Here is a 15,061-nt window from a genome sequence, read left to right as displayed (position 1 = left end):
AAGAAAATATTCAAAATTACAATGAAATTTAGAAAGTAAACACATAATTAGAATTTTTTTTTCTTAAACAAATAACACGATAACTAGCCAACATTCTTCATCTTCGAATATTGATGTAGAACAGCCGGAAATGCATTTGTTGCGTCCGTTATTTAAATCCGTTTTACGAGTGATAATGACTTCAAAGTTTTACAAGATAGACATCTGATTTATTTTTGACAAACTTTTCATTCTTTTTGTGATAATAAAGACCATAATTTAATTAGTCGATCCAATTCTAAAATAATTTATACAATTACCCATTTTGTGTACGATGAAGACGATGACATTTGACTGTACTAACACAGACTACATCAGTCTTCTTCCCCTTCATCATCTTCGGGGAGCCCTGTGTCTTCTCCGATACCTTCAAGCAGTTTGTCGACATCTACACCTAATTCTGATAACCTTGCACTCAATTTTTCCACCTTATTCTGTTCTTGCCCGAGGCACACGAGTAAATCATTTAGCTCTGCTTCGCTTTCCTTCTGGGCCTCTTCCTGAGCTTTGGCCTTTATTGACTCGATATCAGTAGTAGTTGACGTCTCTCCATTCTTCAAGGCTTCTACCTGTTTTTCAAGGTGGTGATTGGTCTGTTCAAGACTATTGTAGGCATCTGATAGACTCTTAAGATCGGCCTCAAGCTTCCCAGCTGAATTATGGTACACTGATGCTTCCGATTCAATCTTAGCTTTCTCTGCCTTGAGCATCTCTATTCGTTGCAACGCCTCCTGAAGATCTCGACGAAGTGTCTCTGCTTGGACTTGGTCTGAGCCACTGCCCGACCTTGGATCGGTTTGAGAATTCCCACTCCGACATTCCATCGACAGATCCTCGGCCAAAGTGGCATTTTGGCCGAGAAGTTTCTAGTAATGAAAAGAACAAGGAAAATAGATCGAATAGGAAAAAACTAATCGAAAACCATCCATTTGTTTCAAAATAAATGCTTTTTGTATTACCTGAATCTCAGAGCATTGTTTCTCCATAAATGCTTTTAGCCGCTTGATGTAGTCCTTGTCACTTTCTCCATCCTTTTGTTCCATTTCTGCAGGCAACACTGCCACGCCAGTCTTAGGGTGACTGTAATCGTCTATAATGTTCTCTCTAATATGCACTTCCAAACTCTTCACGAAATTAACAAACTGAGAATCAAAAATTGATGTGAGGATCGGATGACCCTCATTCGTCGGACCCGACAAATCATCCTCAGAAACATCTTCAATCCCTTCCATAATAGCAGCAGCAAATCTAGTCAACAGTTTATGGGACTCAGCTGGCTTTCCCGATGAAAAAAGGAAGCTCCTCTGCATCTCATCGAACTTCAGAAAGTACGATGTAAGACCAATTTTCTGGCATATGGCATCAGCTATGGTAACACCATCCTTTCCGTTTTCACTAGATTTATTGTAAATCACACATTCTCCCAAGACAACTGCAGCCAGCCCCCTAACCACACACAGCCGAAGATGTATTTGAGGCCAACTCAAGCTGATACGTTAAGTGGGGGCCTGAATCTAAGAAGCATTGCACTGCACTTGGGCAATCTGCTAGCCAAGTGACGAGCAGTTTCAAGATAATTGGTTGAACATATGAGTAACCTCGCTTCCCATCTTTATTTTTCATGGAAGAGGCAACAGCCAAGTACCTAACGATACGGTGTAATAGTAGCTCTGGAGCCCCCGAGGGACGGAGTTGGGGCTTCAAGCTCAATTCGTAGGACCTGCACAATCTCCACCAAAATTAGATTACTGAAAAAATGAGTCATACAGTTAGCACTTGGCTCAAGATGCAAGTGTAAAAGAGAAAAATGGGACAGCATACCCTTTCTTTGCACTGAGTATTGTCCTTAAGAATATGAGTAAGAACACCAGCAGCCCTGCAACAAGTCTGTATTTCCAAATATGAGGGCTCGTTAATTCTCGTGCAGTAAGCACTATGACGAATGAAGAAAATCTATATTTTAGATGTCAAAATTTATGACCCAAGTTGATGATGCACAATGAAGAAATGAAAACATTAGGTTACCTCAAGATCACCATTGCTTTCACTCAATGCAAGACCATGTAAAAGCATGCTGCCATATATACAACATTATTAAATAGTTTCATCAGAGGATGGAATATTTAAACGAAGCAAGACAGTTCTAGTCTAAATAGCAAAATATCAGAGAAGAATGGAACAGAAAGGATCATGAGTAAACTACCTTCCAAATGACATTTTCACATCCTCCGCAAGGGGAGCATGGGTCGTTGAATGTGGTTGAGGAATTAATGTGGACGCTAACAATGACTGTCCATCCATATTTTTCTAGAAAAAAAAATCCAAAATCCACAATCAAGTCGCAGCAGTTCACATTATTAGTAATAAAATAAAATAAGTACTAAAGAGCAAAGGTATGATATAAACCTCACAAAAGTTCTTAAAAACATAGTCAGCCGCAATAAACTCTTGCATACTAGATGTTCGCAAAAGGATTCGGAGAATAGAATTCAAAGCGGGTTCGACTTCTGGCTCCTCACCAAGAACTTTGCTTGAAAGGGCATCTAGATTATTGCGATTTTCAGCAACCAAATCACCAATGCACCTTAGTGCCTAGCAAAACATAATCGTTAGAAAATGACCTGCAGAAATGCAGAAGAACAAATCTAGAAAGTGATCTTACTGAACAGCGCACAGCAATTGGAGCCCATGGGCTTTCAACACCCAGCATTAGCAAATGGTCCAACAACTTCTTCTACAATCAAGAAAAAAACAGAAACAGGATAATCTATCAGTGAAATAGATAGCTCTTTGGGCAGTCATTTCAAGCAGATATGATACGTTATGAACCTGAACTAGGATTGTTTTATTGGTGATCTTGTTCGAGTCTTTTTGAGGATCAGCTTCTGAACCTCCCATTATCAACAAATTAATGATCTCCAACAAACTGATTATTTTGATTGTCTACTGGCATGTTGTTTGTTTCATGGAGAACAACAAATCACCAGTAAGCTTGTGATACCATGTGAAAGAATCAACAGGAAACAAAGCTATAAAAATTTGAGTATCTGACCTTATGTTGAGTGAAACGGTAAGTACTTCCTCTTATTTTCAAGAGTGATATTAATGGGTCAAAGCCAATAGTCTCCCTTAGTAGTACCTAAAACCCACTTAAAATCAGTAGCAGAGAAAACCCCATAAAAGAGATTGAAAACACTGAAAATAAAACATGGAATATACCTGATTTGATGTATTACTGTGAAGAAGATTCTTCAGCAGTTCAAGACAGTCCTGTTCAAGAACAATATAAGGACCCCATTAGAATTCACAGCATGCATGACTTAGCCGACAATCCCAGACTAAAAAAATAAAAACGAATGGTCCAAAGCAAATCAGCCAGAATAAGTTCACTAAACTTCAAAAAAAAAATTAAATGAATCACCTGCACAACAACACCCCCTTCAGAACCTCCTTCCTGCTTAATAATACTAAAAATCTTTTCAAATGCACCTTCGAAGACTACAATCTTTTGAATCTCCTGAAATCACAGAACTACCTTAGTTGGCATGGCAATCAAACATATGTAGGCAAGGTTAAGGTGTAAAATAAAAACTGAATGTTAAAGGCAGAATACGTGGAATAAGCAAACCATAATCTCACCTCAGCATCCTGAGTCAAGTAAGTAAGAAGCAGCACAGCTTCATTTTGTATGACCTGGAAGGTCAAAAGCGAAAGAAGACAAGCAACCACATATATCAAAATTATCCTATCCAAATTAAATTATCAAACAAGTTTCAAATTTTTCATTTTTCACTTTTGATGATGTAAATCCAACCGGTTCTTGAAGAGTCATATTAAACCATGCAGGCTTAAAATAAAGCAGAACATGAAATTTAAATAAATTTCCAGGATTAATCATTTGATTAAAAGGCTGAATACCTCACGGTCCATCAACATATCCATGAGCCTAGTTATACTGTGAGGAATTGATAGGATTGCTTCCTGTAACCTGAATAGGAACTCAGCAAGAGACTTTTGAACCGAAACCAATTAGAAACATCTACATAGGATAGAAAGGGTTTCTGTAAGACTCGTACCTCTTTTGAGAATTAGTAAGAAGGGCCGTCAAAATTTGAAGAGTGTAATATCGCACATAGAAATCCTCCTCTGACTACAAAATCACCAAGAAAGATGATAATTATGTTATTCCAAGAAGGAACTGCAGTAGAATGTAAAAAAAGTTCTGGATCCATATAAAGAACTCTAACCAGCAAACTTAGTAGAAGAGAAATGCTCTCTGATTCTTGGGAAAGCAAATCAGTATTCATTAAAGCTGGCTGAACCTCATTCGTAGGCCTTTTTGCATGACCAATTGGTCTCAAAGCACTAAGAACAGTTTCCAGGGCCCCACGAACCTGTAAAAAGGGAATGAATGCTAGTCAATCTTTTACAAATTTTCAGGAAATTCTCAATCAAAAAAGTTACCTTGAGGGATAACTTGAAACAACAATATTTGGACTACAACAAAAACAGAAATGCAATATTATTTCCCAGGAACAATTACCACAAAATTCTTTGGTCATAAGTAGGGAAGCAAACAGAAAAAAAGTAGGGTCATAAAAAAGCTAGCTCAAATAAAGGGAACAGACTCATAGAAACATAAGCACAGATCATACAGCTAGATTATCCAACTTTCAATCCAATCACTGGAGTACTGGACCCTTCAGTGCTTCAGTAATAAAACTAATACATAACTTGCAAACTACAAGTTTAGTTCTCAACTTTTATCCTCCTAGAAGACAATTTAAACATTAACTCATGAAATTTTCTTCCTGAAATGATTTTTAATAATTTTTCCTCCACAAAACCGCAGTCCTAAAAATGCGCCAAAAATATTCTTGATACACTGCATACTGCTGAACCAAAGTTCTCCAGAGGTACCATGCATGCATTTCTGGGAAATAGTGTATAAGAAATAAAGGAACAAATAGAGGAAACATAGCAAGAAAGGGAGATCACAAACCATTTCAACATCATTTTGTTCTCCCTTTAAGACACCCATGAGTACAGGAAAGCCTGCGAAAATGTAAATGCTAGCCTTACTAAACAAGAGAGAAACGGATGGCATGAATGGAAGAGGAATTTAGTCTGACGACTAGCTTTAAACAAGGTAGGAACACAAACCCATTGCTCCAAAAGCTAGCTGGGCGGTATGGCTTTCAGCCACAATAGACTGGAGCTCTGTAATAGCAGTCTTCCTGTCCTCAGCCAGGACACTATTACTAATCCGGTCAAGCAAGCGCTCAATGTAACTATTGACACACAAAAATAGTGAGTCCATAGCGAATTCGGTATTAAGAAAAGAAGGTAAACAGCAATTAGTTATATTCTTACCTATCTTCACTGGAACCAGAGTTATCATTGCCGAAAACAAATCCAACAACCCCCTACACAAGGACTCAAATTTCACACGCAATCTCAAAAGAAAGTCAACATTCACTTAACTCATAGTTAATGCACAACAGAATCCATTTAAGCAAGTATATAATATACAGGTATCACAAGATTAACCTACACGCTCATAAGAGGAACATACAACGTGATTTTAATCACGTTTCCGAGCAAATGAAGAGTCCAAACCGCGGTTCTCATAAGAAAGCCAAGAAGCTAATCAAATTTACACAGCTATTAAAACTAAAGGGTTGACTACATAGTATACTTGCTTATTTAGCTCATCTTGAACTAAAACTAAAGTGAAATTTCAATTTTCTAAAAAATCTAAAGCTTTACTCAGTAACATTAGCTCCAATCAACAAACAGAACGAAAGAAAAAGAACATTAAAAATCAAATAAATAAATAAAAACCTTGTAACCAGACTTCAAAACCATCTTCGAAGCTTAACAAGGAATGAAAATCCTGAAGAAAAAAGGAACGAAGATTTAAGAAGCAAAAGGTTCGAACTTAATTCATGGACTAAAAAAAATATGTGAAAAGACACCTGGAGATGATCGAAGTAAACCAAAAAAGAAGCAGATTGTCAAATTCAAGTCGGATTTTTGTTCGAGAGTGATTTCCGATTTTGAGCCTACGGAGAGAGAAAATAGTTTTACTTGACATTTGGGCCTTCCAAGGCCTTGTTGTCAAATTATTTTAGGCTTTGATAAGTACGAACAATGTTGGCTACTAAATTTATTCCTTCAAAATATGGATCGAACATGGACTTCAATAATTAAGATTTTATCTAGGTTGATTTATTTTTTTTAATTTTCTAATAAATTATTTTATTTTATTAGATCCATATATATAATATAATATAATATAGAACATAAAAAATTAAACTTATAATAATATAAAATGTTATCATATAAATATTAAAAAAGTGTTGAGTTGTTTATTTTTAAATCTTAATAAACATTCAATGAAAAACAGCATAAATTTTTAAAATTTATATATAAACGGGTGAGTCTAAAAGGGATTTGAATTGATCGTTTATTAATATGAATGGTTTTGATACTTTAAAACTTAATTTCAAATTAAGTCCAAGTCCTATTTGAACGAATATAAAATATATTAATATTAACTTTGAATAAAATAAAATAAAATATATTAGTATCATAAAAAAAATTAAAAAAAATGATACGATCCGTGAGTACTTCGAGTAGTGGCATTCTCCAAATTCACGTTAACAGAGTAGAATGAGAAATTCCCATGATTGTGAATCGTTCGAGTGCTTTTGGTTCCTCAATTTCATCCAAATAATAGGATTCCAATAATTAAATACATTATGCTCACATGACATTGGCTGTCGTTGTAGTATAGTTATGAGTATTCCAGTCGGTGTCATCCCTGCCAACGGAGTTCAACAGTTTTTTTCTCTCTTAAATTTTGGGCTAAGAAAACACTGGAATAAAATACAGGTTTTTTAATTGGGGGTAAACTACATATTTAATATCTTAACCATCACTTTTATTCTGTTTTGGTCATCTATTTTTTTTAATTATGCCTGGCGTTTAATTTCAGTTCCATTTTGATCATCCGCCGTTAAAAAATTAACGGTGAAAGTCACTATAAGATAACGATATGTAAACATTGAAAAATATAAAAATAAATTATCAAACGCGTAGATCTATTAATTTTTAACAATAAATGACCGGAATAACTCAAAATGTAACTTATATATGATTTAAAAAAACAATTAAATTACCAAAACAAAATAAAATTGATAATTACTGAACCTATAGTTTATATAACTTGACAAAGTGACAAGAACACAAACTGCATTTCGTCCAATTCAATGCCGAACTAAACAAAGCATATTCATTTTCAGTATTTGTTAGAGATTGATTTCTTTCGGAGTTCGTAATTATTTCTCCCATCACTTAAGGTGCACATTGATATTGCTACGTATCTTACTTGAATTTGAGAATTTGTGTAAGAAATATATATGTTTCCAAATATAATCAAAATTTTCTATATATTTAGACAGTATTTAAATAGCCATATCTTTTTGTATTCATATTTAAATATGTATCGAAGACGAATGTTGAAACTAACATAGATTCCCATCAATGCAACCCCTACCACCAAAAGTTCTTATCCATTAATGTAAAGTAGTATGCAAAGTTAATAGATTTTGAACTAAAATCGTCTGAATAATTTATCCATTTTTTTCTACAAATTATTATCATATCTACTCTATGTTGCACACGGGTGTTAGATATGGGTATCTGGATACGTGTTCGACTTAAGTGTAAACGTCTTTTCGCGTAATTGGAGAATTCTGAGAAATCCATAACCTCATACCTATTTGCCCATGTTTGAATAAATGTCGGTCACAAATACTTGAAGATGAAGAATCACGGTAACATAGAGCATACGTGTGTACATGTTTGAACGAGAGTAATGAGAGAGAGGACTGCCCTTTTGTACAGCTGCATTAACGCTTTTTTTCTGTTTATAACCATCAGTAAACGCTACAAGGTACTTTGGAGCGATGGCTAAGTCCTGCAAATGCAAACCCATAAACCGGAAAATTGTAGAGAAACAAAAACATATTATATATAAAAAAATTGTTTTTTTTCTCGTCTAATGCATAATCAGACATGATTTTATGATATGGTTGTCCAAAGATTCTCCGATGATCAATCTTGAGGAAGAAATAGATGGATTTGTTGGAAGAAAAGTCAAAGGGGGGCACCAGCTTGCTTGGTGGGGACACCGGCTTTGCTTGATATTTTTCAACAAAGGCAAAACATGGGCTGCTAACTAAATGGGCGGTTGAGCAAGTGGGGCGGCTTGAATTCATTGAATTTGAGCAATGGGATAATCACACATTTAATCATTGTATTTTAGGGTATTTTCAAAGATTAATCTCTAAGCTTCAACTATAAATACCCTAGCTCATTTAGCTTCAAAAGTATCCCAAAATCTTCCAGTTCTCTCTCAAGTGTGTTTTGTAAACATCTGTAATTTTTTCCCTTTAGTAAAAGATCTGCAACAGTCCGGAGACGTAAGCACAATTGGCTGAACTCCGTTATCAATTTTTCGGGTATTATTTTTCCGCTTTTATTTCGTATTCTCACTAATCTGGCTATAGGGAAATTACTTGTTACTCGTTTATTTCCCAACAACTGGTATCAGAGCTTTTGGGTTGTGAATTTTATCAATTTTTTGCGAGTTACTATTCATTACTATTCACATGAATAGTAAATTTCGTGAATAATGAAATTTGTCGGCGATACGAATTTATCGACGGAGGTGTTATAATACACAATGGTTCGCACAAATTGTCAGAAACGATCCGAAGAAGCCAGATTCGAGTGGGAGCGATGGCTACAGACGAAGGGAAGGTGAAAATTGAAAAGTTCGATGGTGCGAACTTTGGCTTTTGGAAGATGCAGATCGAAGATTTTCTGTACCAGAAAAATCTATATCAACCCCTCTCAGGAAAGCAACCAGAGGGCATGAAGAATGAAGACTGAGCTCTTCTCGACCGACAAGCCCTCGGAGTTATCCGACTGACGTTGTCTCGAAATGTTGCTTTCAACATAGCAAAGGAAAAGATCACAGCGGGTCTTATGGCGGCTCTCTCCAGTATGTATGAGAAGCCATCGGCCTCAAACAAAGTTCATTTGATGAGGCAATTATTCAATTTGCGGATGACGGAAGGGGCATCAGTGGCTCAACACCTGAATGAACTCAACACAATCATAACCCAGTTGAGTTCCGTGGAAATTGAATTCGATGATGAAGTTCGAGCTTTAATTCTCTTATCATCTCTACCATACAGTTGGAATGCTACTGTTACAGCAGTTAGCAGCTCGTCGGCAAATAGTAAATTGAAATTCGACGATGTTCGGGATCTGGTACTGAGCGAAGAAATTCGACGGAGAGAATCGGGTGAAGCATCAACCTCCTCAGCCTTGTACACGGAGTCCAGAGGGAGAACTTCAGAAAGAAATTCAAATCGTGACAGATCGAAATCCAGAAGGGGCAAATCAAGAACAAGAAAAAAAGATTTTACCTGTTATAATTGTGGCAAGAAGGGTCACTTTAAAAGAGATTGTCGAGCACTGAAGAAAGATATCAGTGCATAGGAATCTGCCAACATGACAGAGGAGACAGGTGATGCCATGATTCTAAGCGTCAACACTCCGATTGAATCATGAATCTTGGATTCAGGGGCATCTTTCCACTCCACCCCATGCCGAGAAATCATGGAGAACTATGTCAGTGGTGATTTTGGGAAGGTTCATCTAGCCGATGATGAAACCTTGAAGATCGTCGGAAAAGGAGACATCCGATTAAAGTTGCCAAACCAGACCACCTGGACGCTGAAAGGTGTAAGACATATTCCTGGTCTTAAAAGAAATTTGATTTCTGTTGGACAGCTTGATGGAGAAGGATATAGCATAACTTTTTCAGACTGTGAATGGAATATTACCAAAAGAGCACTCGTCATTGCTCGTGGTAAAAAAACGGGTACTCTCTATGTAACCTCAAATTTAGAGAATATCATTGCAGCCACAGATGCTAATGGAAAATCAAACCTATGGCACCAAAGGCTTGGCCATATGAGCGAGAAAGGGATGAAGACGCTTTTGTCAAAAGGGAAGCTGCCGGATCTAAAGAATGTAGATGTCGGACTATGCGAGGATTGTATCTTTGGCAAACAAAAGAAAGTCAGCTTTGCAAATATTGGTAAGACACCCAAGGCTGAAAAGTTAGAGTTGGTTCATACTAATGTATGGAGACCATCTCCAGTTCCATCTCTTGCAGGCTCATTATATTATGTCACCTTCATCGATGATTCTACAAGGAAGGTGTGGGTTTATTTTCTGAAGAAGAAATCAGAAGTCTTTGATACCTTCAGAAAATGGAAGGCCATGGTGGAAAATGAGACTGGTCTGAAAGTCAATCGGTTGAAGTCTGACAATGGAGGAGAGTACAGAAATAGGAGATTCAGAGACTTCTGCGCAAACAATGGGATCAAGATGGAGACAACAGTTCCCATGACACCGCAGCAGAATGGCGTAGCAGAGCGCATGAACAGAACTCTGAATGAACGTGCCAGAAGCATGAGGATACATGCCGGATTGCCCAAATTTCTATGGGCTGAAGCTATCAACACTGCAGCTTACCTGATCAACCGTGGGCCCTCAGTTCCTTTGGATGGCAGAATACCAGAGGAAGTTTGGAGCAAGAAAGAAATAAACCTTTCGCACTTAAGAGTGTTTGGTTGTATTTCTTATGTACATATAGACTCTACTGAAAGAAGTAAACTTGATGCTAAGTCCAACAAATGTGCCTTTGTTGGTTACGGCGGTGATGAGTTCGGTTACCGGTTTTGGGACTATAAAAATCGGAAGATCATCAGAAGCAGAGATGTCATTTTCAATAAGAATGTGATGTACAAATACATGTCAACTATAGAATCAAGCAGCTCCAATACCAAAGCTGAAACAAAGGAATTTGCTGAGTTCGAGGAGATTTATGGAAATGATGTTCAGATCAGTCCTGAAGCAGTTCAAGAAGAACCAGGCACACCGGAACTAAGACGCTCCTCCAGAATTCCTAAACCAACCTAACGGTATTCTCCTTCTTTGCACTACTAGTTGCTGACTGACAATGGTGAACCAGAGTGCTATGATGAAGCAATGCAAGTGGAGGATTCAGTCAAGTGGGAGTCTTCCATGAAAGATGAGATGGACTCGCTTATGTCAAATCAGACGTGGGAATTAGCTGAATTACCACCAGGCAAGAAAGCGCTTCACAACAAGTGGATTTACAGGATCAAAGAAGAGCACGATGGGAGCAAACGTTACAAAGCGAGATTGGTTGTCAAAGGTTTTCAGCAAAAAGAAGGTATTGACTACAATGAAATTTTCTCTCCAGTCGTGAAACTGTCTACTATCAGACTGGTGTTAAAAATTGTAGCTGCAGAGAATTTACATCTTGAGCAGTTAGATGTAAAGACAGCTTTCCTTCATGGTAATTTAGAGGAAGAAATCTATATGAGGCAGCCAGAAGGCTTCATAGAGGAAGGCAAGAAAAACCTGGTATGCAGGTTGAAGAAGAGCTTGTATGGTTTAAAACAAGCTCCTAGACAATGGTACAAGAAGTTCGATAGCTTCATGAGTAGCAGTGGTTTTACCATATGCCAAGCAGATCATTGTTGTTACATCAAGAGGTTCGACAATAGCTTCATTATTTTATTGTTGTACGTTGATACCATGCTCGTTGCAGGCTCAGACATGCAAGAGATTATAAACTTGAAGCAAAAATTGTCGAAGCAGTTTGCAATGAAAGATCTGAGTGCAGCAAAGCAGATTCTTGGGATGAGGATCAAGAGAGACACAAAGTCGGGGACTTTGATGTTATCACAGGCTGAGTACATCAACAAAGTACTCTCCAGGTTCAACATGCAAGATGCTAAACCAGTAAGTACACCTTTAGGTGTTCATTTTAGACTCTCCAAATAACAGTCACCAAAGACATAGGAAGAACGTGCACACATGGTGAAGGTGTCGTATGCCTCAGCAATTGGAAGTCTGATGTATGTCATGGTTTGTACCAGACCAGATATTACTCATACAGTGGGAGTTGTTAGCAGGTACATGAATAATCCGGGCAAAGTACACTGGGAAGCTGTCAAATGAATCCTCAGATATCTGCGGGGTACTACAAACAAAGCATTTTGTTTCAAAGGTGGAGATACGATACTGACAGGCTATGTAGATGCTGACTTAGCCGAAAATGTTGACATCAGAAAGAGCACTATAAGGTATGTCTATACTCTAGGAGGTACTGCAGTGAGTTGGGTTTCTCAACTACAGAAGATAGTTGCTCTCTCCACCACTGAAGCAAAATATGTCGCTGTTACGGAAGCCAGCAAGGAAATGGTTTGGCTCCAAAGTTTCTTGGAAGAGTTAGGCAAGAAACAAGAAAACAATGTCTTGTATTGTGATAGTCAAAGTGTTATCCATCTAGCGAAGAATCTGTCTTTTCATTCCAGGACGAAGCACATACAATTACGGTATCATTTTATCCGGTCTCTTCTGGAAGATGGGATTTTGAAACTTGAAAAGATTAGTGGAGCTCAAAATCCGGCAGATATGTTGACAAAGACGGTGACTACGGACAAACTGAAATTGTGTTCAGCTTTAGTTGGCATGCTAGAATAATAAGACCAGAAATGTTGATGCATTGATCAAGGTGTGAAGATAGATTAAAATCAGTCTTCAAGTAGAAGATTGTTGGAAGAAAAGTCAAAGGGGGGCACCAGCTTGCTTGGTAGGGGTCCCGGCTTTGCTTGATATTTTTCAACAAAGGCAGCACATGGGCTGCTAGCTAAATGGGTGACTGAGCAAGTGGGACGGCTTGAATTTATTGAATTTGAGCAATAGGATAATCACACATTTAATCATTGTATTTTAGGGTATTTTCAAAGATTAGTCCCTAAGCTTCAACTATAAATACTCTAGCTCATTTAGCTTCAAAATCATCCCAAAATCTTTCAGTTCTCTCTCAAGTGTGTTTTGTAAACACCTGTAATTTTTTCCCTTTAGTAAAAGATCTGCAACAGTCCGGAAACGTAAGCACAATTGGCTGAACTCCGTTATCAATTTTTCGGGTATTATTTTTCCGAAATTACTTGTTACTCGTTTATTTCCCAACATGATTTGTGTTCGAAAATAACACCGAGTCCAGAAAACATAGTTGAGATATACTAGAATAGGATAAACACACATATAACATGAAAGATGCATACCTCACTTGGCTTACCCCATAATCGACGAAGATATATATTCGATATAGGAGAAACTATACCAGGGGGAAGTCCTTCAGCACCCTTTGGATTTGTTGGAATCCATATCTGCCATAATTAAGGAATTACCAGTTTGTAATTGTTACATTAACCATAAATGGCAGACATGTCAGAAAATAAAGCAAAAGTCTGATCATATGCTTCAATAATCACACAATTTCAGAACAGTTTGAGACACTGTCATACTAATTCACGTAATTTAATGTCAACCATTCATAAATATATACATGCATACATATATTCACACACACACATATATGTACATAAAATGAAAAAGGAATTACCTTTGGTCGATTGATTTTGTTAGATGGCGCTGAGACAACCATATGAGCCTTGAAAGAATTCACAGCATTGAAGAGTGCTTGAGTTGAAAGAATAATGGAAGGAAATACGGTGGATGGGAGATTCATCTACCAAAGATTCAAATGTAATGAAATAAAGTTGTCATTCAATGTTGAAGAAACACATGAAAAGTGAATTAGAAGCAACTACAAATGTAATGAAACAGTGAGAGACAGACCAGAGTGTAACCTTAGCTGAAAGATTTGGTAACATTAGTCCTAAAAAGAAGCCAAACATAGCTCCAGCAAATGTTGTTAAAATCAGCCTCATTGCCTCAATTGGTTTCCTTACATTACCACTGCAATCCAAACAGACATGAACCAAGCAAAGATATTTATGTTCTTCCTAAACCAGAAAATGCACCCAAAAAATCTACATTAACATCAAATCCCAAGCTAAAACAATTCCCGGTTAATCCATTGACCATAAAAAAACATGGAACTTTGGAAACAAAACAGTGAAGAAAATTAAACATTAAAAAACAAACACAAAGTTCATTCCACTCTTCGAGAAATAACATGATCTAATGAGAATAAAAAAAAAACATGCTTCGAACCAAAGCGACAATTCTCAATCTGGGTTTTCCCTGAAAGGCTGGGTTCAAATGAAAAGTTCGAATCTTTGGGAATCAAAATCAATCACCCGCCTCAAAATTTGTCCCTGGCTTTATAGCTAATTGTTTAAAGATTTCGATACATATTTTTTAAAATCACGTCGAAGTTACTCTTCTCTTAGACACTTGATTTGATCGATTGAAATTTGGTAAATGTTATCAAAAGGTTAGCGGAAATGGAAGTCTTGTAACATGGAATCCATGTTTAGATTTGTGAAACCCCATGTTCTTTTGTTAATAAACTATACTCATAATCATTTATAATTATAAAAATTCCATTAAATTACGTTTCAAAAAAATTACATTAAATTAAATTATTTAATTACTTAAACAATATTAACCAAATTATATATTATTAACATTTACCAAAAAATAAAATTAGGCTACAATACAAATGATCCTCCGATTATAAAATGTTACTTTATTGAATTATATGATATTAAAAGTTATGAAATGAGACATTGTTTTGTTGAGTTTTCCGACTATTAAAAATTATAAAATAGTTACCCGACATTCATATGTTTCAAACTCGTCATTCTCTGTAAAATTGAATACAGTATGAGCTAAATGTTAACTTGTTGATTGTTATATGATAAAATCTGATTCCAAAATCTTAAATGATTATCATATCTCAGTTAACTAGTTAACGTCTATCTTAGACTCTCATCAATTTTTTTAACAAAAATGGACGAGTTTCAAACATATGAATAGTTGAATGATCATTTTGTAATTTTAATAGTCGATGACTCAACAAAACAAC

General features: G+C 36.6%; 1 protein-coding gene and 1 pseudogene across 1 annotated transcript; both read right to left on the bottom strand.

Moving 5' to 3' along the window:
* Positions 1 to 271: 271 nt before the first annotated feature.
* On the bottom strand, positions 272 to 6,042 carry LOC120122857 (annotated as a pseudogene).
* Positions 6,043 to 7,822: 1,780 nt separating this feature from the next.
* LOC120123043 lies at positions 7,823 to 13,984 on the bottom strand. The gene is made up of 4 exons (XM_039142054.1): positions 13,878 to 13,984; positions 13,631 to 13,756; positions 13,290 to 13,394; positions 7,823 to 8,023 (listed from the first exon to the last, which is right to left on the bottom strand). Exons 1-4 carry the CDS (start codon positions 13,956 to 13,958, stop codon positions 7,823 to 7,825), a joined length of 513 nt encoding a protein of 170 aa, XP_038997985.1. The 5' UTR covers positions 13,959 to 13,984.
* Between the last annotated feature and the right edge of the window lie 1,077 nt (positions 13,985 to 15,061).

This window comes from Hibiscus syriacus, unplaced genomic scaffold (genome assembly GCF_006381635.1).
Source record: "Hibiscus syriacus cultivar Baekdansim isolate YM2019G1 unplaced genomic scaffold, ASM638163v2 tig00110388_pilon, whole genome shotgun sequence".
NCBI lineage: Eukaryota > Viridiplantae > Streptophyta > Magnoliopsida > Malvales > Malvaceae > Hibiscus > Hibiscus syriacus.
This window is presented reverse-complemented; position numbering and strand designations above follow the sequence as displayed.